Source organism: Cetorhinus maximus, chromosome 11 (genome assembly GCF_964194155.1).
Source record: "Cetorhinus maximus chromosome 11, sCetMax3.hap1.1, whole genome shotgun sequence".
In the NCBI taxonomy this organism is placed as follows: domain Eukaryota; kingdom Metazoa; phylum Chordata; class Chondrichthyes; order Lamniformes; family Cetorhinidae; genus Cetorhinus; species Cetorhinus maximus.
In genome coordinates, this window is record NC_135889.1 from 29,786,763 (window position 1) to 29,811,328 (window position 24,566).

General features: G+C 39.8%; 1 protein-coding gene across 1 annotated transcript in view; it reads right to left on the bottom strand.

Annotated features, from left to right (window-relative positions):
• The window catches only part of LOC144686467 (microtubule-associated protein 2-like), a 355,161-nt gene that overhangs the window by 53,538 nt on the left and 277,057 nt on the right, over positions 1 to 24,566 (bottom strand). Inside the window, exons 7-11 of the mRNA XM_078551724.1 lie at positions 17,198 to 17,275; positions 2,671 to 7,182; positions 2,267 to 2,470; positions 1,867 to 1,998; positions 1,184 to 1,260 (exon numbers count right to left, since the gene is read on the bottom strand). Of these exons, the coding sequence (XP_078407850.1) occupies positions 1,184 to 1,260; positions 1,867 to 1,998; positions 2,267 to 2,470; positions 2,671 to 7,182; positions 17,198 to 17,275 (5,003 nt within the window). The remainder of the gene's footprint in view (positions 1 to 1,183; positions 1,261 to 1,866; positions 1,999 to 2,266; positions 2,471 to 2,670; positions 7,183 to 17,197; positions 17,276 to 24,566) is intronic.

The window sequence follows — 24,566 nt, forward strand, 5'->3', positions numbered from 1 at the left end:
ATATCCAGGCTTGCGCTGACATGTGTGGCGCAAATGTTACTTGCCATAAGTGCCAGTCAATGACCATCTCCAACAAGAGAGAATCTAACCATTGCTCCTTGACATTCAATGGCATTACCATCACTGAATTCTCCACTATCAACATCCTGGGGGGTAACCATTGACCAGGGACTGAACTGGACTAGCCGTATAAATACTGTGGCCACAAGAGCAGGTCAGAGGCTAGGAATCCTGTGACAAGTAACTCATCTCCTGACTTTCCAGAGCCTGTCCACCATCTACAAGGCAGAGGTCAGGAGTGTGATGGAATGGACTTGCCTGGATGAGTGCAGCTCCCACAACACTCAAGAAGCTTGACATCTTTCAGGACAAAGGAGCCAGCTTGATTTGCGCCACATCCACAAACATTCATTCCCTCAACCGCCAATGCACAGTAGCAGCAGTGTGTATCATCTACAAGACGCACTGCAGGAATTCACCAAGGCTCCCTAGACAGCACCTTCCAAACCCACAACCACTGCCATCTTGAAGGACAAGGGCAGCAGACAGATCAGAACACCACCACCTGGAAGTTCCTCTTCAAGTCACTCATCATCCTGACTTGGAAATATGTTGCCGTTCCTTCACTGTCGCTGGGTCAAAATCCTGGAACTCCCTTCCTGACAGCACTGTGGGTGTACCTATACCACATGGACTGCAGTGGTTCAAGAAGGCAGCTCACTGCCACTTTCTGAAGGGCAGTTAGGGATGGGCAATAAATGTTGGCCCAGCCAGCAAAGCCCACAGCCCGTGAATGAATGAAAAAAATAAATGTAAATACTATGTAGTAACCCTCAGCTGAACAACAGCAGCAAAATCTATCCAGCAGAGTTCATTAGCTTGAACAGAGTGCTTCTGTACATGTGTGTACAACACACCACAGATCTATACCTATCAACTAGAAGTAACTCAAAATTATCTTAAAAATAGAAAAAAGGCACAACACATCAAAAAAATAATATTTTCCGAAGATGGGTCACATGCATGTATCATACTGAACAATTTTAGAAATATTTGTGGCTTTGCCATAAACATCTCTCAAAAAGTGATTATTTTTAGTCAAAAAATGAAAACTTCAAATGCTGCAAAAGTTGTTTCACCATTCTTACCACAAATAGGATATTTTATCCGTTCATTTACTTACTGTTATTCTTTCCTTGGGTTGCTTAGCAACAGTGAATTTCTGGTCTATGACATAAGCAGCTTCAACACTTCCAGGAGCTGGGCAAAAGGAACATTAATATTAGAATACAACACTACAGACCTTAAAAATTACAATCAGATATAAATCAAGATGCGTATGAAAGCAAAGGCGTTTAAAATTAGTGTTATCATAAAGGATGGAATGCAAAGTAATGAAGTACAAATTATCCAAAATAACAAAAAGGCTTGGTGGGGAGGAAACCTTGTACATAAACAATTTTTTTTTAAACTAAATAATTTCTTAAATAATAGAAATGGAAAACATAAATTGCATGTAAAGTGAGTTATACCTGAACACCTCTAAACACAAGAGAAATCAATGTGAATGGATATTATGATGCAGGCTGCAACACTTTCCCACCAGCACACAGCAATCTATGCAAACTTCCACAATAAGAATTATGCCACCACTTCAAAGTCAAGACCACGGTACTTGCAAGCTTGTGCATGACAAGCATGTGTGATCATGACTGCTGTAGAAAAAAAAATGAAAAGCGCTGAATACAGATAAACTTGCAACAGCCCAGCGGCTGAAAGAAAAAAAGTAACGCAGGAAAAAAAGCCAGTCTAGCAATGAAGTAAAGTCCATGTTTGCCAGCCACATTGCAGTGTTTACACAGTCACCTGTCTGCTTCCGTTTAGTACAAGGAACGTGAGCTGGTCTATGATATCTTACAGCTGGTTTTAAAATGATTTTCCTGGAAGGAGATCGGGTCTGAATTTCTGATTTTTTAGCAAGTTCAGACTTCTTATAGGCTGTTAGAGAGGAAAAACAAGAGCAAATATATGAGGACAGGAACAATGTGGTAGTCAGGTGGAATGCTCAATATCCACTTTTCATCAAAGAACTTAATAGAGAACAATTTAGGAAATTAGATATTACCCCTTCTTGCTATTGTTTATTCTCTAAATTTTCTACAGCCAAATCTCACGGAGAACATAATATGGTCACATAGGCACAGTACAAACACCTCACATCACAAAAATGCAATGATAAAACAAAAATTGCTTCTTTTGTATGAACCTTTTCTCTTCTTTTTGTCTTCTTTGGAGACTGCACTGATATCTTTTTTAATTATTTTTCTTTCAGGCGTGGAAACTCTGTTTTTTCCGGTTTTTAACACCTTTCCTTTCCTATGTTTATCCATAGACAGGCTGCTGAAATCCTTCTCTGTTTTCTCCTGTTTAGTAACAGCAGCTGGTTGTGTTACTATGATACTGTCTTCATCTGCAGAATTAGAGTGCAAGAAATCACTTTAATAGCAATAGGGATACAATATCAGAAAAAAAGCACAAACCAAATTCATGTTACTTCTTAAAAACTCAGTAACATTAAAGAATACAGTGTAGTGTAATGCAGTACTTATTTTTTTAATAGAGATTTTACTATCTAGTCATGGCTGATAGTTATTAAGTCTTTATAGGCACCTTGAGTATCCATCCAGAGGCTGTCTGTGTCCATTACTGATTCATCAATACTCTCATCTTCTTTCAAGTCTGTAGGGATCTCTATCTTCTCTGGAATAAGTGCAATTTGGACAGCTTTTACAGGTGGCTCATAAATTTGTTCTTCTGTTGACTGGGTTTGTTCACTAGGGGTAAAGACATCCTCAACATCACCATCATCAGGCATGGCAAATCTTACATTGTGGCCTATGTCCTTTCCTCCTTCTAACGTGGTCTGAACAACTGTAATGATGTCATCTTCTACTGTAATGACAGATTCTATAATTCCTCTCTCATCAGTTTCTTCTACAGGGACAACATTCTCGGATACTTCATAATCAGCAGTGTCTGTCTGTAAAACTATTTCTGGCACAGTAACCTCAATCAGTAAATTAGACTTAACTTCCTCTTCCATGGTTTTCTGGGCTTCAGCTGGTTCTTGCACAGGAACAGCTTCCTCAAAGATTCGGTGATCTCCAGAATCCGTTTTTGGAACTTCTGGTGCAATAACTTCACTTGGCGTGGTTTCATTTTCCATGATTTTCTTAGGTTGAGCTATTGTGCACTCAGCAACATCACTAGATAAACTAGGCATAGTCACACCTTTCATTGTCTGCTCAGCTTGAATAATTTCTTGCACAGGAACAGATTTCTCAATTATTTTGTGATCAAAAGGCATGGTTTCTAAATCATCTTTTAGTGCAATAATCTCACTGGGCAAAACAGGCTTAGCATCATCCTCCCTAATGTTATTAGGTTGAGCTGATTCTGGAGCAGGAACAACTTTCTCAGATACTTGATTGATTTGCTCCATTTTTAAATCTACTTCAGATACTGCAACCTCACCAGGTAAATTAGGCTGAGTGGAATCTACCATAATTTTCTCAAGTGGAGGGGTTTCTTGTACAGGCGCAGTCTTCACAGATATTTTATGATCGACAATCTCAGTCTCTGCACCTGCTTCTGGTAAGACAGCCTTACCAAGTGAACTAGACTTAGTTTCGACAATCGCCTGAAGTTGAGGTGTTTCTTCAGTAGGAGCAGCTTTCTCAGACACAGACTCTGGCTCAGTAACAGGCTCTGGCTCAGACACAGGCTCTGGCTCAGACACAGGCTCTGGCTCAGTAACAGGCTCTGGCCCAGTAACAGGCTCTGGCTCAGTAGCCTCACTGGGCAAACTGGGCATAGATTCAGCTTCTAAGACTTTCTTAGGTTGAATTGATTCTTGAATAGGAGCAGCTTTCTTAAAAAATGCAAGATCTAAGCTGTCTATTTCTATATCTACATCCAGCACAGTATCTTGCCTGGGCAAAGTAGGCCTTGGTTTATCTTCCAAGACTTTCTTGGGTTGAGCTAGTTCTTGGACAGAAACACTTTTCTCAGACTGTTTGTGATCTGTAGCCTTTAGTTCAAAACCTCCTTGTGGCACAGTAACTTTGCTGGGCAAACCAGACCTTGGTTCATCTTCCAAGTGCTCCCTGGGTTGAACTGGTTCCCAAACAGAAGTCTCTTTCTCAGACAGTTTGTGATCAACAAACTCTGTCTTCAAAGACATTTCTGACATTGTAACCTTACTGGGTAAATCTGACAAATCATTACTTCTACTGGTCTTTTCAGTTTCATGATCTGGAAACTTCTTTGGAGAAAAGTCTTTATCAGTTTTCTGAGTGTCAATGGTAATGACTTTGTTTTGATTGTTAAGTTTGTTCAGTGAAGGGTCATCAGGTAAGTGAACTGGTACAGACTCCGTCTTAGTAACCTGGTTTGAAACACTTAAAACTGATTCATCAGCCTTCATTTCTGACTGTGCTTCCAAAATAGTAGCTATTTTTAATTCCCTGTCTTCTGATAAGGTGCCAATTCTAAAATGTGAATCATCTTTCTGCTTATTTACATCTATTTGCCTCCTGACACTTTCCTCATCTATAGTCTGAGAAGCAGTGCGGATCTGGTGAAGGAAAATGCTGCCATCCTCCAGAGGACTTTTAACTTCCTCAGGAGTTGGTAAGGGAGCTGAGTATTCAAAAACACAGTAGCCCATTTCCTCTGCTTGACTAACATTTTTAATGATTAATTTGATGCTCTCCGTTAAAGCCTCTGAGCCAGAAGCAATATTTTCGGTGGAAGATTCTGCAGGCATGGATGCTCTTCGAACCACTTCCGTTTCTGTGCCCTCAGAGCTCAGCCTTGTTCTTGTAACTCCTAAATCCAACATTTCAGGCAAGTCAGGAACCACAACAGTGTCATTTTTGTAGTCATCTTTCAAAGCATGGGGGTAAGGATATTGTGACTCTAACTGCAGGCTTTCATCAGCTGATTTCTCTTCATAGCCAGATACAGTTTTATCTTTTTCCACTTCAACAGGAAAATAAACATGCTTCTCCTCAGCAGGTGTAGTTACTGGAAAAAAGTCTGCCGACTCCTCTAAGCTCATTCCTCTGGTACAGGCAAGAATATCAGAGGCCAATGGAGACAGAGATTCTGGGGGACCTTGGCTCTCTGTTTCCACCTCCAGTGCTATTGAATCTAACGATGTTGTAGGTAAATTCAGTACTAGTTTTTGTAGTTCTTTATCGATACTTGCATCAGCACTAGAATCAGATTGTTGAGATGTTGCTGTGGGGAGATCCTCTTTCGTCAGATGCTGAGTAGGTAAATGAATTTCATTTCCCATAGTGGATTTAGTCTGTACATCAACAGGCAGAGATGTCTGTACCAGTGTGCTATAGTGAATTCTTTCTGCTGATATATTATTTTCAACTTTGTGGGCATCTACTTTTGATTTTTCATGTGGGGCCTCAGAGAACTCTGATACTACATGAGGAAGTCTTGAATTATTTTCATTTGTGATGGTCATTTCATAATAATCATCTTCGGGTTGCTTGGTACTTTGTGCTCCATCATTTTTCAAAACAAAAGTTTCAAAATATTTTGACATTTCTGGCTGATCCACCTCGGTTTTGTCTTTCAAACTCACATTAAAGGTGTCAGTCATTTTGTTTTGCACTATTGGACTAACTGAACTTTCTGCATTTTTATCAGAAGAAACATTGGTATCAGTCAATGGGTGCATACCCTGTGCTTCCAACTCTTTTTCCTTAACAAGTACCTGTTGAGTGCTTTTTTCTTCAGTTTTTGTAGGTGTACCATGAAACTTTTCGATATTTGGGTCCATAACACACGGCTTTCGTTGAATCATCTCAAGCGTAGAATCATTACTTAAAGTGTCAGCTGCATCACTTGTGGTAGATTGCATGCCTTGTTGCACACTTAGATTAGATTCTTCTACAGACGACTGAACAGTGGTAGTATCAGTTAACTGATAAACTTCTGCCACCTTAAGATTGGCTTCATCCATTTCCTTAAATGGAAGGTTGGTTGTTAGTTGTTCAGCCGTATGTTTAGAGAATTCAGTTTGTAATAAGTCTGCCGCACTGGACATTGTCTCTTCTGTTGTTGGTTTCCTGCTCATATGTTCTAAATGATGTTGTGCACTTTCTGTGGAGCTGTATTCAATAGTTTCTGATCTGTCTTCTGGCATTGAAAATACATCCTCTATGTGTTCAACCAGTTTTATTGTATCTGGTGCATCTTTCCTTTTAGTACTCAAGTCTTCTGAAGCTATAGTTTTGTCTTTAACTGCACTGTATGCAATTACAGATATTTTGTCTATATGCAATTCCTCAAGTACTCCTGGCTTTTCCTGAAGAATGGGTCGTTCTGTGTCTTCAGTGACTGAAGTGGTGGTTGCAACCGAATCTATTTTTGTTTCTTGCTGATGTAACACATATTTGTCTTCAGTACCCGAGGTTCCAGCAACCAATTGCTCTTTTTGTGAAACTCCTTCACTATCCTTTAATGAATCTTTCGCAGGAACTATTTTGACAGTTGGGGAAACATCCTTTTCTTTACTGAAACCTGTTTCTGAAATCTCTGTATTGGATTGTTTTGATGAATCTTGAACGTCAGAACTATCAAGAGGTTTATTACTTTCATCTAAAACAGATTTGCTGGGCAGTGTTTTTGTCAGAGTGTTTTGCAGTTTCATGATTTCATCTGTTTCCTTGGCAGAACTTGGTTGCACAGGAACCACTATGTTCTCTGCTGCCACCATAGAGATACATTCATCTTCATGAATACTGGATTGTAATGAACTTAGATGGTGGCTAGTTATGGTTTCAACACTAGAAGCAGCTAAGTCTTCTGGACCTGGTTCATTCTTAAATGATACAGGAACAGGTTTGATCTTCAAAGCATCTGTTGAAAATGAAGGCTGCTTCTTGGAAGCTTCCTCTGGTGTTTGGTTGGCATCATCATTATCTTTATCCAATGTGGAAGGTGGCAACAGGTCAGATTTTTGCTGTACGGTATGTTCGATAGTCTTATCTTTCAACTCTGCCACTGACTCTTCATGCAACGATGGTCTTCCCCCACTAGTAACAGAGGATTCTCCAGATGTTGACAACTTGTCCATCTTCGTGGCTGTAAGCAGATCTAAAGTAGTTTGTTGCATGCATATAGTTAACTGTTATCGATAGGCAAAACCATCCCATCCCTTTTCTGTTTTTATTCCATATAATATATTTTTCCCCCTGCCAAATAAGTGTGTTTTGAATAAAAATGAAATGTGTGCAAATTTGGCTAACTCTGTCACATCATATTTAGGGTTGGTGAAAATGGATTAGTTATAATGTTGGACCTAAAGTGTATTAATACATGTCTGATGTACTATCAGACATAGTAGTTGTATATTTAAAACATTTGATACAATTTTTTAATGCAAGTTTCTAGAGAAGATGTACAAAGCAAGCTCTAAACTTTCTAAAATGTGAATTTCTGTATTATTTTACTTTTTAAGATGTCAACAAACTACACTGGATATATTAGTTGATATTCTAACTCAAGGATAAAAAGAATGTTTCTCTCTTGTTGTCTTTCTAGATCCTTCTCTCTACTTTCTCAGAAGATGTATATTTAATGAAGCTTTGTTTGTATTTTATTCATCCTGACTCTCTTTTTCAATATGTATGTATATGGCTGTCATACACTATATTATTGTCATATTTGTATCTTTGACTGATTTATTTTCTTGTTTTTGTGAATATTTCCTCATCTTTGTTCCTCTATCTTTCATAGATCTTATACTCCCTGTACACCTCTCATGTAATTTGTCTTGCACTATTTCTAATCTCCTTTGGAGACGTGGATGCAGACTCAGCATTCTAGCTAGAGAAATTCTTTGGCCTCTCCCTGGATACAAAGACGATGTGGGGTATGGAGGTGTATCGGGTTGCTGGGCAGGGGTGGGGGGGGGAAAGAGACAGAGGGAGGGGGTGCAGGGATGCACCTCTGATGAACACTCTTTCTATCATTGTCTTGTTGGACACAACTTTCTTTATACAGATATATCATCCTTATGATAATTTTGACAAAATCCTATTTATGTCTCAAACTGTGCGTTTAATTAAAATAATTTCTCACTATAACAATTTTTGTCCTTACCCACTATCTGCCCATCTTTTGAAAACAGGAGTGATTTATTAATGATAAGCAGTTGCCACAGCCCGAATAAAATGATAAATGCAAGATGCCAGCACTAAAACATGAAGCAAAACAATTCCTTTTTAAAATAATCCCTGATATAAGCTGAAAATACAGAAATGCAACTTAAAAAAATCTTCTGATTACTAGTAAGTCTACTAATTAGAAAGCAGGTGAACCAGCTCTGAAAGAATACTTATCAGCAATGTAACTGGCAAACATTTAGGCAATGAAAAGCCTCGTGTGCTTTTTAAAAAAAATCAACTCAGCTGCAAAGCGTGTGACATCATGGAAACAAAATAACTCAAATGTCAGCAGCAGTGGTGGGAAATCATTGTTGCTCCTGAAGCCAGCATCATATCAGCTAAAAGCAATTAATGCACAATAATTAAATTATCCTTTAAGCGGCATATCTACCAGCAAACACTTGAAAGTAATAAGATACTCAAAAGGCATTTGTTATTTTGTGGAAGTCAACAGGAAGACACACCTTCTACAGAAGGTGGCATTTCTTCCAGGGACTCAACTTCCCTAAGAGTCATTCCCTTTCCATTGGGAATCTCAGCTGGCACACTGTCTTCATTTGATGATGTGACCTCCATACATTTGGTATCCTGAGCCTGGGCTACAGCTTCTGCTTGCACTAAATGCTCAGCAGCCCAATGCTCTTGAACATGCTCTTGCTTAAGAGCTACTGCTGGCTCCTCTTCATCAGATGCTGGACTCTCAATAACTTCTTCTACTCAAAGGAAGAAGTGGACATGTCAGGACAAAAGACAACACAGATGCTATAACACAACAGTTTTAATGGGACACTTTCAGCTTTTTTTTTTTAATAAGTAACAGTTTAAATTATTTAAATAATTATAAATATATTATTATATAGATAATTATAACTAATTTTATATATATATATATATATATAAAAATAAGAGAGATGAGGAGGATTTTGTTAAACTGTAAGATTAGGATCTGGAATACACTGCCTGAAAGGGTGATAGAAGTAGATTCAAGAGTAACTTTCAAATGGGAGTTGGTTACATATTTGAAAGGGAAAGTTTTTCAGGACTATGGAGGAAAAGAAGGGCAGTGGGACTAACTGGATAACTCTTTCGAAGAGCCAGCACAGCATGATGGGTCAAATGGCCTTCCTTTCTGTGCTTTAAGATTCCATGCATATATTTTCATTATAGTAAATATTAACAGGAATAGGATATGTCTTCTGACCAAATATAATCCAGCTAGAAATTTATTTCTGTTTTTGATTTGTTGCCAAGTGCTACTGTCAATTTATTTGCTGATGTGAACGTTAAAATACACCAAAATTCCCCACTACATAGTAATGGCTTATGGTTGCTATACTTAAGTTTCCTTTTAATAGTTCATTATACATTACTAAATGTTACCCTCCAGACTCAGATTCGTGAATGCATAATTTTGGTGCTTTTCAGTGATTTATGTAGATTGCTACTTTCAGCAGGGTAAAATATTTACAGATCACAGTAACACATTTTATACAATTTGTGATCAGATTTTACATGTCACAATATCACATTCAGCTTGCTAGCATCAATGATGCAAAAACATTTTTAAAAACTGCATGATATATACACCAAGGAAGGGCTTTCACAAAATAGTTTTCCTGGTTTGCGAGCAATTGGTCAACTTCCACAAATGCAAAACATCATGTTTTTTCTCAAACGAGATATATATATGTCCGTAGCATGTTGAACTTTATGTAATTCTTACTGGACATGCTGACAAGTGTACACATTACTGAGCAGAACATGTGGTCATGGGTTTGCAGTCATAATACTGCAACATTCATCACATTTTAGTGCCTGAAACAAACTTTATTTGCAATTGTGAAGAGGGCATTTCCGGCAATGATTTATTTTTGTATGTTTTAGCTAATTAGCTAAATCTAATTTTGTACAGATTTGGACCAGAATCAAGCTAAAAATCATGGAATTTGAATCGTGAGAGTTGCAGGGGAATTGCATAATGTACGTTTTGAAAGGAAGCATTCTAAGAACTGTGTCTACTGACCTCTAATGCTGATTCTGTAGTTTTACTCAACGTACATCAAATTTCAAGCATCTTCCATCACCTTTTTAGAAATACTTATACCTTTTTAGTAATTATACCTTTTTAAAAGTAGTGCTAATAGATTTGCAACTAAAGAGCACAATAGTTTTAATAGTCCTGATTTTCACCATCAAAATACTGCATAAATGAAAAACATACATTTGAGTTGTTGTTTCTGATTTTATAGTGAATTAGTACATGAGCTGACACTTTATTTCGTAATATGGTACTTTGACAACTCAACACTGGAAATAAATTAGTGTCACAAGCCAAGAGCTGAAAGTGTTTCAGTGATTTACATCATTACTGGAATGAATATAACTTAGCATGCTAGAACTGAAAGCTATGTGGAGCACTCACACAATTTAGTGCAGTATTAGGTGAAAGACATTGTGAATAGTGAAGTGCACTGAATTCATGATTCATGCACTGTTTTATCCAATGTAGGAAGTCCCCAGCTTAGTTCTAGTCACATGTATAATTTTGTTCATGCCAGAATGTTTGTCCAGATAATTGTTTTAAATGTGAGCTTTTATTAGATACAGTAAAAGTATGATTTTGAATTCAGCATCATTCATACTTCTCAATTAAGTAGTCATAATTATTAGAGATATTTTTTATTTTCTTGAATCATTTGGGGATTTTGTGCTCATCAAAATGAGGGATGTCACTTCAAGACAATGGAACATGACTTAACTTTCTTCCATAGAGCTCTTCCATCAAGACAGGTTGGATGCAGAGTTTAACTTCCTTCTACACTATCCTCATAGAAGTTCTATGCATTTATAGCTAACAAGCCTAAAAACATTAAGATCCAATATTAAGATATTTTGTAAAATGTAATATTTTTGCCTATGAAATGGAGATTTGCAGGTTTTTCCAAAGTGCACATAATAATTTAATTTTTTTGAAGTATAAGTGATTTCTGCTTTACCTTGATGTGTAGCCTAAGATTTTGTTTCTGCAATCACCAGCCTGAGAAGTTCCATTAAAATTAATGGGAGGGGGAAGAGAATCATGAGCTGACAAGCACAATGTTGGAAGAGCTTAAAGTCCAAGGCCGGAATTTTCAAGCCCCACACTGCGCACCTACCCCCCGGTCTCCCCTCGCCTATGGCGAGGCTGGCGAGCCATTGAAATCTTCATTCACATCAGCGGTACTGCAAGATCCCGCCAGCATGAGGGGCTGGAAAATTCTGGCCCAACTCTTTTAATATTAATAAAATACTTGTGGTCTAAATTTCACTATGAAAGTCTCAATACATACATACATATTGATTTCTCACATTATATTAGATTTTTTAAAAACACTGGCATTCTTCATATGTGATTTCCATGGGTATCTACAAAATGGCTGATGTGGCTGCATGGCACCTGTCATATGCAATGATTTGGAACTTTGCCATGTGTTGTTTGAAAAATTGGTCCTATTTGAAATGCTTTTTGAATAAGTGCACAAGGGACTTCACTTCCATGTGGAACAAAACAATAGGACTGGTGAATGCATGCAAGACAAAAACAAAGGGAGGGAGAATAAGAAAAAAGGAACCATGCTTGGTTCACCTTTGTCCTGACTACACAACTCATCTGCCTGTTGAACTGTGGCACTGGGGAGTGTACTAGTGGCAGTCCATTGTGAACTGAATAAAGGATGCTCATAGTACTCCTCATCAGAATTGTAAGGCTCTTCGTCGTGAACAGAAACAGAAATGGAGGGGGCTAGGAGTTTGCGCTTCTCCTGAGTGGTGGCAGGCTGATAGCTTGAGCACCTTTGGAGAGGTTTTGCCTTAACCTCAATCCCTAAATCTACAAATAGACACAGGGGTAATTCGACAAACAGACACAGGTCCACAACAAATACATCAACTATTCAAATGTGATGAAACCAGCCATGAAGCATAGATTAAGTCCACATGAAATATGCTTTTCAAATATCCTCAGTGCTTGCCCAGATTAGAAAGTTAGCAGTGTCAAATTTTGCATTAAAAAAAATTCAAGCTTTTAACAAGTCATAAACAGTGGCCACAATAACAAAGTTTGAACAGTTTCTAAAGTCCCCTGAACCTCAAGCCATCCATACGTAAAGAACAGTGGTAAACTGCTGACACTAAATTTGGAAGTATTGTGAACTGTGAGGAGGATAGTATTAGACGTGTACAGGCTGGTGGTATGAGCAGGCACATGGCAGCTGAAATACAGTGCAAAGAAGTGTGAAGTGACACATTTTGGTAGGAAGAACGAGGAGAAGCAATATAAAATAAAGGTTACAATTCTAAAAGTGATGAAGGAGCAGAGGGATCATTGAAGGCGGCCAGGCAGCAGGAAGAGAAAGTAGTTAGTAAGGCATATGGGATCCTGGGCTTTATAAATAGAGGATTTTACAACGGACTTCGGGACCTCAGCATCAGGACGAAATGAGGGTCCTGGATCCACATTAGTCAACAGTGGGACTGGTTCGGTAATTTTACTAGAAGCATCCTCTGGGATCACTGTCAAATTAAGGGGGTGGACTCCGGAGAGCTGAGCTCTGCTAAAACAGCTCTGAGATCGAGATGGCGTCTCAACATGGAGGCACCTCAGAGAGGTAAGTAAAAGATATAAATCAGAGGGGCCAAGCAGGCAGGCACGTCCAATTGGCCCATCGGGCCCGTGATAGGCAGCATTCCTTGCCTGCGGCCTCCACTTTGGGGCATGGAGCCTCCAGCTCTAACGGCCCCCACACAGCTGCAGGACAGTGTCCTTAAATATATTAATTGGCTGCCCACCTCAGTTCAGCAGAAAGCTGTTCCATATCCAGACACACTGCTGGGAAACCTTTCCAAGCCAGGATTACATCAGGGAGCTATCTCGACCCAGCCTCTATTTTCCTGCACCCTTCATACACAACCCTCTGTTTCCCTGAGGCTGGGAAAATGCTGTCCATAGAGCACAAAAGCAAGGAAGTTATGGTAAACCTTTATAAAACACTGGCTTGACCTCAACTGGAAAAGTTGAGAAAATATTTGATAATGATTTTCAAAAGCATGAGAGGTCTAGACAGGGTAAATAAAGACAATGTGTTGCCATTGGCAGAAGGGTCAAGAACCAGAGGGCACTGATCTAAGGTGTTTGTCAAAAGGAAAAAGGTGACATGAGGAAAAATCTACTTATACAGCAAATGTTCATGATCTGGAATGTACTGGCTGAGAGTGTGGTGGAGGCAGATTCAATCATAGTTTTGAAAAGGGAATTGGTTAATTCTCAGAAAAGAAAAAAAAACGTTGAGATGCAGGGAAATAGGACCAGCTGAGTTGCTCGAGCAGACAGCTGGCAAAGAATTGAAATGTCAAGCGTTTCATAGAGTCAGAGTTATACAGCACAGAAACAGGCCCTTCAGCCCATCGTATCCATGCTGGCCATCAAGCACCTATCTATTCTAATCTCATTTTCCAGCACTTGGCCCGTAGTCCTGTACGCTATGGTATTTCAAGTGCTCATCTAATTATTTCTTCAATGTTGTGAGGGTTCCTGCCTCTACCAGCCCCTCAGGCAGTGTGTTCCAGATTCCAACCACCCCCTGGGTGAAAATATTTTTCCTCAAATCCCCTCTAAACCTCCTGCCCCTTATCTTAAATCTAAGCACCCTGGTTTTTGACACCTCCACTAAGGGGAAAAGTTTCTTTCTATCTACCCTATCTATGCCTCTCATAATTTTGTATACCTCTATCAGGTACCCCCTCAGCCTTCTCTGCTCTAAGGAAAGCAACCCTAGCCTATCCAGTCTCTCTTCATAACTGAAACACGCCAGCCCAGGCAACATCCTGGTGAATCTCCTCTGCACCCTCTCCAGTGCAATCACATCCTTTCTATAGTGTGGTGACCAGAACTGCACACAGTACTCCAGCTGTGGCCTAACTAGCAGTTTACACAGCTCCAACATAACCTCCCTGCTGTTATATTCTATTCCTCAGCTAATAAAGGCAAATACCCCATGTGCCTTCTTAACCACCTTATCTACCTGTGCTGCTGCCTTCAGAGATCTATAGACATGTACACCAAGGAACCTCTGATCCTCTGTACTTCCTAGGGTTCTACCATGAATTGTGTATTCCCTTGCCATATTAGTTCTCCCAAAATACATCACCTCACACTTCTCAGGATTAAATCCCATTTGCCACTGCTCTGCCCATCTTACCAACCCATCTATATTGTCCTGTAATCTAAGGCTTTCCTCCTCACTATTTACGACACTACCAATTTTCATGTCATCTGCGAACTTACTGATTGTTGCTCCGATATTCACGTCTAAATCATTAATGTACACTACAAACAGCAAGGGTCCCAGCACCGATCCCTGCAGTACATCACTTGTCACAGGCTTCAAACCGCAAAAACAACCTTCGACCATCACCCTCTGCCTCCTGCCACTAAGCCAATTTTGGATCCAATTTGCCAAATTGCCCTGGATCCCATGGCCTCTTACCTTCTTGACCATTCTCCCATGCAGGACCTTGTCAAAAGCCTTACTGAAGTCCACGTAGACTACATCAACTGCAGTACCCTCAACTACACAACTAGTCACCCTCCTTGAAAAATTCAATCAAATGTGTTAGACATGATATCTCCCTGACAAAGCCATGCTGACTATCCCTGATTAATCCCGGCCTCTCCAAGTGGAGATTAATCCTGTCCCTCAGAATTTTTTCCAATAGCTTCCCTAGCACTGATGTTAGACTCACTGGTTCATACCTACTGCCCTTCTTGAATAATGGTACCACACTTGCTGTCCTCCAGTCCTCTTGCATCTCTCCTATGGCCAGAGAGGATTTGAAAATTAGTATCAGAGTCCCTACAATCTCTTCCCTTGCTTGGGATACATCTCATCTGGGCCTGGGGATTTATCCACTTTTAAACCCGCTAAAACCACTAATACCTCCTCCCTTTCAATGCTAATTTGTTCAAGTATATCACAGTCCCCCTCCCTGATTTCTACACCTACGTCGTCCTTCTCCATAGTGAACACAGATGAAAAGTAATCATTCAAAACCTCAGCTACGTCCTCTGTCTCCATGCACAGATTGCTACTTTGGTCCCTAACGGGCCCTACTCTTTCCCTGGTTACCCTCTTACTCTTAATATATTTATAAAATGCCTTGGGATTTTCCTTTATCTTGCCCACCAATGTTTTTTTCATGTCACCTCTTTGCTCTCCTAATTACTCTTTTAAGTACCCCCCCCCTACACTTTCTATACTCCTCTAGCATTTTCAGCCCTCTTTATCTGCCATAAGCCTCCTTCCTTTTCCTCATCCAATCCTCTATATCCCTGGACTTGTTGGTCCTACCCTTCACCTTTATGGGAATATGTTGGCCCTGAAGTCTCACTATTTCCTTTTTGTGCTGCAACCATTCTATGAATCAATGATTTTAAGGACTGCATTTTAAAAGAGGGCCCAGAACTCAGTGGTGGGCACTACTGGGGCTGCAAGCAGTCCCATAAACTGAATTGATGGCGCCCGGACACAGTTAAGTACCTGACCTTTTGGGTGGGCAGTGATTGGGCACCTTAAGGAGGTGGGTGCGGGGTGGAAGGTGGGTTTTGTAGCTGGGCGGGGAGACACAAAGGCATGATATAATCTTAAGGCTGCTGCCCCTGATGCTCACAGGACACACCCCCCCAAAGGACATACCCTCACCCTTCTCATTAATTGGCCACTTATGGGCCTCAATAGGCTTAGGGACAGGCACCTTACCCATCCCTGTATCATGGGGACCAGACCAGTGGGTTGGTGGGAAGTCGGCGGGCTACCCACCTGTCATATTTGATGTGCATTCTCCCCGCAACCCCCACTGCCGAAAACATGCTTGGCAGGGGGCCATGAAATCCAGCCCTAAACTGCAATGCATTACTTTCAGGTAGCACTGTTCACTTGTTTTATGCCCCAACAACTAACGTATTTTCTAGCATATATATATTTTGCGACTGCATGTGAAACATTAATTTGCCTCTTCTTTCCACGAATGCTGATTGTATCTCATTTTCTTTATGCTACAGAATTCAAACTCTTGTTTAATTGCATATCTGAAGTGCAAGTAGTTGCCTTTCCATTTTGAACAGTCAACAGATTTAACAGCATTGTAGACAAATCCAAAAATCAGAAGCAGATGGTCTGCCCTCAAAGATTTACTATTTTTAAAATCAAAGCCCACTTACTTTAATTGGCTTTTTTCTACGAGTGAAGAAATTTAAGCAAGATATTTGCTTAAAATGTAAAGAAAATAAAAGAAATAACCATTCTAATAGGATTCAAAATAACTTGCATAGTCTTTCCACTCCCTGCAACTTGCACTACACTGACTTCAACATATTTTGTGTTCTCCATGATGCAGTTTGATTTAAGATTAAACAAAACTCTAAATTATACCAAGGAAGCTGCATTACTGCATATATTGAGTATTTTAACATGTATGTTTTGTCGACATATTATTCTCGACGCAAAGGAAGATTTCCAGATCATAAATTTTTTAAAAAACAGGCTCCATTGCTCAGGGCAGTTTTGAAACTAAGTAGTCACACTGAAATATTAGCATTTTTACCTTGCGCATCTCAGGCACTGTTGTTATATAATTATTGCATGGCCAGTTTCATCCACTGATGTAATTTAAACACCACCAATATGTTCAATCCTCACAAATCATTCAAATGCTTCAAAGCAAACATGGAAGCATTGAACAATTCAGTACAGTTAAACAAGCACACATATTTTATTTCAAAATTGGATTAGAATTCCTTCTAATCAACAATTTATATACATTCATGCCTAAATACAGCAACATCTATTTTTAGTCAAGCAGAATTATTAATTTTAGTGTCCAAAGGTATAATCACACTATTTCCTTACCTTTCTCTGTTGGCCCGAAGCGTTCGGACGCTGGAGATGGGGGCGGAGAAGGTGGTAGGTTGGCTGAATCCTCCACTGCTTTTTAAAAATGAAATACAGCAGTTTAATAGGAACCCAACAATAATTTCAACAATTCTAATTTTTTTAAACCACATGACAAAACTCTTCAAATACTGAGTGAGCTTTGTCAGGACCAACATGAAGCGAGGTCGAAAAACAAAATATTCCCGATGTTGGAAACCTGTGCTACAGGGCTGAATTTTGTCGGTGACAATCAATTCTCGCTACTAGGGCAGAAAGCAGGAGCCATCCCCACTTTGACAGTTATTGAGACCCTGAGGTGGCATTTTGCCCATGGCTGGCCAATTAAGAGGCCCATACAAGGACGCTGTCCAATTAAGGATGACCATCACTCTGGAGGGTCAACAGCTCAGCAACGCCATTGCTAGTGGTGGTCATTGCTGAGGGTGCATTACTGGTATCAATGGTGTGACATCCTCAATGACAGGTCAGTGCAATTGGGGTAAGCTAGGGCTCAGAGATTGTGAGGGTGGTGGGTCACGGAGCACCAGTTGTGATGTGGGGCCCTTAGCAGGCTAAGGAGCCCACTACTCAGCCACCAGGGTTTACTTGGGGTCTCCTCATGTGGAGGTAGAAAATAGCCCTCAATGGGCCACTTAAGTGGTTCAACCGACTACCTGATGGACGGCCGAGCTGCCAAGTTTCCTGCCACTGTCAATATATCACGGCAGTGGGAGGTGTTCAGCTCCTCTCCCTCTGCCATTTTTCCAGTCCTCCCACCTCTCAGCTTGCCGTCAATGGACTGGGAAAATTCAGCCCGGATGTTCTGACAAAAGGTCATCAACCTGAAATATTAACTATTTCTCTTGCCACAGATGCTGCCAGAACTACTTCCAGTTTTTACTTTATGAAGTGAGGTACTATGGAATTGCTGAAAAAAGGAGAACAACAGTATCCATGCATTGCGTCTTTAACTAAACAATAGCTTGGAAGACAGCCATTCCCTCATTTATTCTCCATGGCAATGCCTTGATCAGAGTCGGCTTGCCTGGTTTGAACTTAAATAAAAGCTTGTCAGTTAATTATTCCCTTAGATGGGAAGATCAAAATGTAGAATCAGTTTGGGTGGAGCTAAGAAACCACAACGGGTAGCAAACTTTGGTAGTTGTTGTTTATAGGCTGCCAAACAGTAGTGGTAATGTAGGGCACAGTATAAATCAGGAAATTAGAGATGCATGTAACAAGAGTAATACAATAATCGTGGGGGACTTCAATCTATATATAGACACTGTAAACCTATTAGCACTAATGCCGAGGACGACAAATTCCTGGAATGTATACATTTATGGTTTTCAAGAACATTATGCTGAGGAACCAACTAGAGAACGGGCTATTTTAGATCTAGTATTGTGCAATGAGAAAGGGCTAATTAATAATCTCGTTGTAAGAGAGCCTTTAGGGAAGAGCGACCATAACATGATATAATTTTACATGAATTTTGAGAGTGATGTAGTTCAATCCGAAACTAGGGTCTTTAATCTAAACAAGGGAAATTCTGAAAGTATGAGGGGCAAGTTGGCTGAGGTAGATTGGGGAAGTACATTAAAAGTTATGAAGGTAGACTGGTAATGGCCAGCATTTAAAGAATTAATGCATGGTTTTCAACAAATTTACATTCCTTTTAAGGTATAAAAGGCCAGCAAGAGAAGTGACTCACCATGGCTAACAAGAGAAGTTAAGGATTCTATCAGTTCAAAGAAAAAGACATATAAAGTTCCCAAAAAATGTAGTAAGCCTGAGGATTGGGAGCATTTTAAAATTCAGCAAAGGAGAACCAAGAAATTGACAGAGCGAGAAAATAGAATATTAAATTAACTTAGCGAGGAACATAAAAATGTACTGTAAAAGCTCTTATGGTTTGTAAAAAGGAAAAGGCTAGAAAAGACAAATACCATTTGGGCCCATTTATTAATGGAGAATTTATAATGGGTAATAAGGAAATGGTAGAGAAACTAAACAAATACTTTGTGTCTGTCTTCATGGAGGAAGATACAAAATGCCTCCCTGAAATATTGGGGAGCCAAGGGTTGAGAAATGTGAGATTGAGGATCTGAAAGAAATTAGCATTAGTAAAAAAGCGTAGTGCTGGAGAAATTAACGGGACTGAAAGTTGATAAACCCCCTGGACCTGATTATCTACATCCCAGGGTGTTGAAAGAGGCAGCTGTAGAAATAATGGCTGCACTGACGGTCATCTTTCAAAATTCTATATACTCTGGAATGGTTCCTGCAGATTGGGAGGTAACAAATGTAACTCCACTATTTAAGAAAGGAGGGAGAGGGAAAACAGGGAACTACAGACCTGCTAGAATCTATTCTAAAGGATGTGATAGCTAGGCACTTAGAAACTAATGGTGAGATTGGGCAAAGTCAACATGGATTTATGAAGGGGAAATCATGTTTGACAAACTTGCTGGAGTCTTTTTTGAGGTTGTTACTAGCCGAATAGATAAGGGAGAACAAGTGGATGTGGTGTATATGGATTTTCAGAAGGTTTTCAATAAGGTCCAACACAGGAGGTTAATAAGCAAAATTAAAGCTCATGGGATTGGGGGTAATATACAGGTGTGAATTGAGGATTGGATAACGGACAAAAAACAGAGAGCAGGAATAAACTGTTCATTCTCAGGTTGGCAGGCTGTGACTAGTGGGGCACTGAAACCCAGCTATTCGCAATTTATAGCCTAACCATGGCTAACAAAAGAAATTAAGGATAGTATTAGGTCCAAAGGGGAGTCATATAAAGTTGCTAGAAAAAGTAACAAGCCTGAGGATTGGGAGCAGTTTAGAATTCAGCAAAGGAGGACCGAGAGGTTGATTAAGAGGGGAAAAATAGAGTGAGAGAGTAAATTTGCAAGGAACATAAAAGCGGACTGTAATAGTTTCTATAGGTATGTAAAAAGAAAAAGATGAGTGAAGACAAATGTTGGTCCCTTACAGTCTGAAACAGGAGAATTTATAATAGAGAACAAGGAAATGACAGAGCAAATTAAACAACTACTTTAGTTCTGTCTTCACGGAGGAAGACACAAATAACTTCCCAGAATTGCAGGGAACCAAGGTTCTAGCGAGGAGGAGGAATTGAAGAAAACTAGTATTACTAAAATAATGCTGGAGAAATTAATGGGACTGAAATTAATTAATGGGACTGAAAGCCAATAAATCCCCAGGGCCTGATAATCTACATCCCAGGATACTAAAAGAGGTGGCCATGGAAATAGTTGTCATCTTCCAAATTCTGTAGATTCTGGAACATCCCCAGCAGATTTGGGTGCGGCAACTGTAGCCCCGCTATTCAAAAAAGGAGGGAGGGAATAAACAGGGAAATACAGACCGGTTAGCCTAACATGAGTAGTAGGGAAAATGCTAGAGTATTATAAATGTAGTGATGACAGACACTTAGAAAATATCAACGGGGTTAGACAACGTCAACAAGGGTTATGAAAGGGAAATCATGTTTGACAAACCTACTGGAGTTTTTTTTTGAGGACATACTAGCAGAATAGATAAGGGGGAACCAGTGGATGTGGTGTTTTTGGATTTTCAGAAAGCTTTTGATAAAGTCCCACACAAGAGGTTAGCATGTAAAATTAAAGCACATGGGATTGGGGGTAATATGTTGGCATGGATTGAGAATTGGTTAGCAGACAGGAAACAGAGTAGGAATAAACGGATCTTTTTCAGAGTGGCAGGCAGTGACTAGTGGAGCACTGCAGGGATTAGTGCTTGGGCCCCAGCTATTCACAATGATTTGGAAGAGGGAACCAAATATAATATTTCCAAGCTTGCTGACGACACAAAACTAGGTGGGACTGTGAGCGATGAAAAGGGTGTTAAGAGGCTTCAAGCCGGTTTAGACATTTTGAGAGAGTGGGAAAACACATGGCAGGTGCAGTATAACGTTGGTAAGTGTGAAGTTATCCACTTCGGTAGGAAAAACAGAATGGCAGGGTATTAGTTAAATGGCGATAGATTAGGAAATGTCAATGTGCAAAGGGACCTGGGCATCCTTGTACACCAGTCACTGAAAGCAAACATGCATGCAAGCAAGCAGCAAGCAGTTAGGAAGGCAAATGGTATGTTGGCCTTCATTACAAGAAGACTTGAGTACAGGACAAGGATGTCTTACTGCAGGGTCTTGGTGAGACCACACCTGGAGTAGTGTGTGTAGTTTTGGCCTCCTTACCTAAGAAAGGATATACTTGCTATAGAGGGAGTGCAGCGAGGTTCACCAGACTGATTCCTGGGATGGCAGGATTGTCGTATGAGGAGAGATTGGGCCAACTAGGCCTGTATTCACTGGAGTTTAGAAGAATGAGAGGGGATCTCATTGAAACATATAAAATTCTGACAAGGATGAACAGACTGGATGCAGGATGGGGGGTCTAGAATAAGGGGCCTCAGTCTCAGGATATGGGATAGGCCATTTAGGATTGAGATGAGGAGAAAATTCTTCACTCAGAGGGTGGTGAACCTTTGGAATTCTCTACTGCAGAAGGCTCTGGAGGCCAAGTCACTGAATATATTTAAGAAGGAAATAGATAGATTTCTGGGTTCTAATGGCGTCAAGGGGTATGAGGAGAGCGAAGGAGTATGACGTTGAGATAGAGGATCAGCCATGATCATTTTGAATGGCGGTGCAGACTTGAAGGGCCGAATGACCTACTCCTGCTCCTATTTTCTATGTTTCTATATCAATGATTTGGATGTAGGGACCAAATGTAATATTTCCAAGTTTGCTGATGACACAAACATGGTGGGAATGTGAGTTGTGAGGAGGATGCAAAGAGGCTTCAAGTAGATTTAGACAGACTAAGTGAGCTGGTAAAAACATGGCAGATGGAATATAATGTGGAAAAATGTGAAGTTATTCACATGGGATTAGGTAGGTAGGACAGGTGTTTCTCACATGTCGGTGCAGACTTGATGGGCCTCTTCTGCACTCTGTGATTCTGTAATATTTGCTTTGGTAGGAAAACAGAAATTCAAAGTATTTCTTAAATGGGGAGAAATTGGGAAGTGTTGATGTCCAAAGAAACCTGGATGTTCTTGTTCATAAATCACTGAAAGCTAACATGCAGGTGCAACAAGCAATTAGGAAGGCAAATGGCACATTAGCCTTTATTGCAAGGGGATGTAAGTACAGAAGTAAATTGGTCTTGTGACAGTTTTATAGAGCCTTGGTGAAACCACACCTGGAATAGTGTGTGCAAGTTTTGGCCTCCTTACTTAAGGAAGGATATACTGGCCATATAGGTTCACCAGGATAATCCCTGGGATGATGGAATTGTCCTATGAAGAAAGATTGAGGATACTGAGTCTGTATACTCTAGAGTTTAGAAGAATGAGAGGTGATCTGATTGAAAGGTACAAAATTCTTACAGGGCTCGACAGGGTAGGTGCAGGAAGAATTTTTCCTCTGGTTGGGATTACCTAGAACCAGGGTACACAGATTCAGGATAAAAAGTAGGCCATTTAGGACCAAGATGAGGAGGAATTTCTTCAGTGGTGAATCTTTGGAATTCTCTACCCCAGAGGGCTGTGGAGGCTCAGTCACTGAGTATGTTCAAAGCAGAGGTTAATAGATTTCTAGAAACCAATTATGCCAAGGGATATGAAGATGATATTGAGTTAGAAGATCAGCATGATATAGTTAAATGGTACAGCAGGCTTGAGGGGCCGAATGGCCTAATCCTGCTCCTATGTTCCTATGTTCCTCTGGTTCAATCTCCATGGGAATGCCTCTACAAGAGTCCTCTTGCCATCCAATCAGTACCTTCTTCTCATGCAGTATAAATTGTTGTTCCCTTTGAGATTTGGCATTCTTATATTTACCCTGATGAGTTCAAAGTGAAAAGTTTTGACAGCATGTCTCTTTTTTCAGCAATTCTCAAGTTCTGCCCTTCCAAGTGACTATTACTATGGAATTACTCATGGCTGGTATGTTTGCAGGCAGGGATGGGAATAAAATTGGTAAACCTTGTTGTTCCGCTCATCTGCTAACTAGTGTAATATTTAATTGTTTTTCTAGTGATGTCACAAATGGGGAATACTACCGCAGTAAACAAATGGAAATAATACCAGACACATCAACAAATGGCTGGCTAGGATGGGGTGGCGGGGGCTGTGGCAATATTTTGTCAATCAACAAACACAGCAAAACATTGTTTTATCATGAAAAGAAATTAAGCAGTGCAATGCACAAGATCATAGTTACTCTTCCTACATCAGTACACTGGCCTTTAGTGGACAAAATCAAAAGGTGGTAATTGTACCTACCTGCCCTGATTAATACAATGTGCCAAAAAATGGCCTCAACAGAGACCAGTAAAATCTGTTGTAAACTAGGATGGTTGCACTAATGTATATTAAAATGTAAATGTATTCATTAGTTCACATATTTTCTGCCCAAATTCACATACATATAACATTTAAAAATAATCCTTGTATTTTGGTTAAAAAGAAAATCACAGAGAAGGCTATGTTGCCAGTTATGGAAAGGTCTTGTTATCAGAACTAGGAATTGGGGGGGGGTGGGGGGGAGAGAAGAAGGGTGGAAGAAAGGTATTGCTATATAAGACAGAAATATTATCGGCTCAATGCAATTTCAAATTTCCCCTATTTGAGTTTACAATGACTTTAATATTTCATTCAACAAAGAATAAATGTAACTGCTATCTTCCTCTTTTCTCCTGAAGGCACTGAATTGCTACTTCACAAACACTTGTTTTCTTCAGTATCATGTTTGACTCATCTTGCATAAGAGGACACTTCTTTATAGACTTTATCACTACAGATGTATTTAGCAGGAGCTATGATACCAAAAGGAGCCAACCCCATTTTAAAAAATACTGGTACTTTAAAAAAGTTCTGGCAAAATGTGGTAAAAATACAAAACATACCATATAAAATATTATCTAGGCTGAGAACCCAGACTCTTATAAAATTATGTGAGTGAGTTTGTTTACACAGGTTCAGAGAAGTGTTGGCTTTGCTAGGTCGACATCTCTATGAGGTTATAAGTTATTTATCTATGATCTCTTTTGTCAATGTCTCAATGTTTATTTGCACAAGGTTAAGAGATGTCAAGTGCTTCAAGCTTCTTTGATTGAAACTTGAATTGTCTTTTCAATTGACACTTTTATAGGGTTGTAGGAACACCAGTTTTTTTTCAAAAAAATGAAGAATGGGTGCTTTTTTCTAAACAGCTTCTCACATTCCATCATTACTGTTGGGTTCATTGTTTCTGTACATAGGGTATACTAGGTGAATGGACATGGAAGTGGCA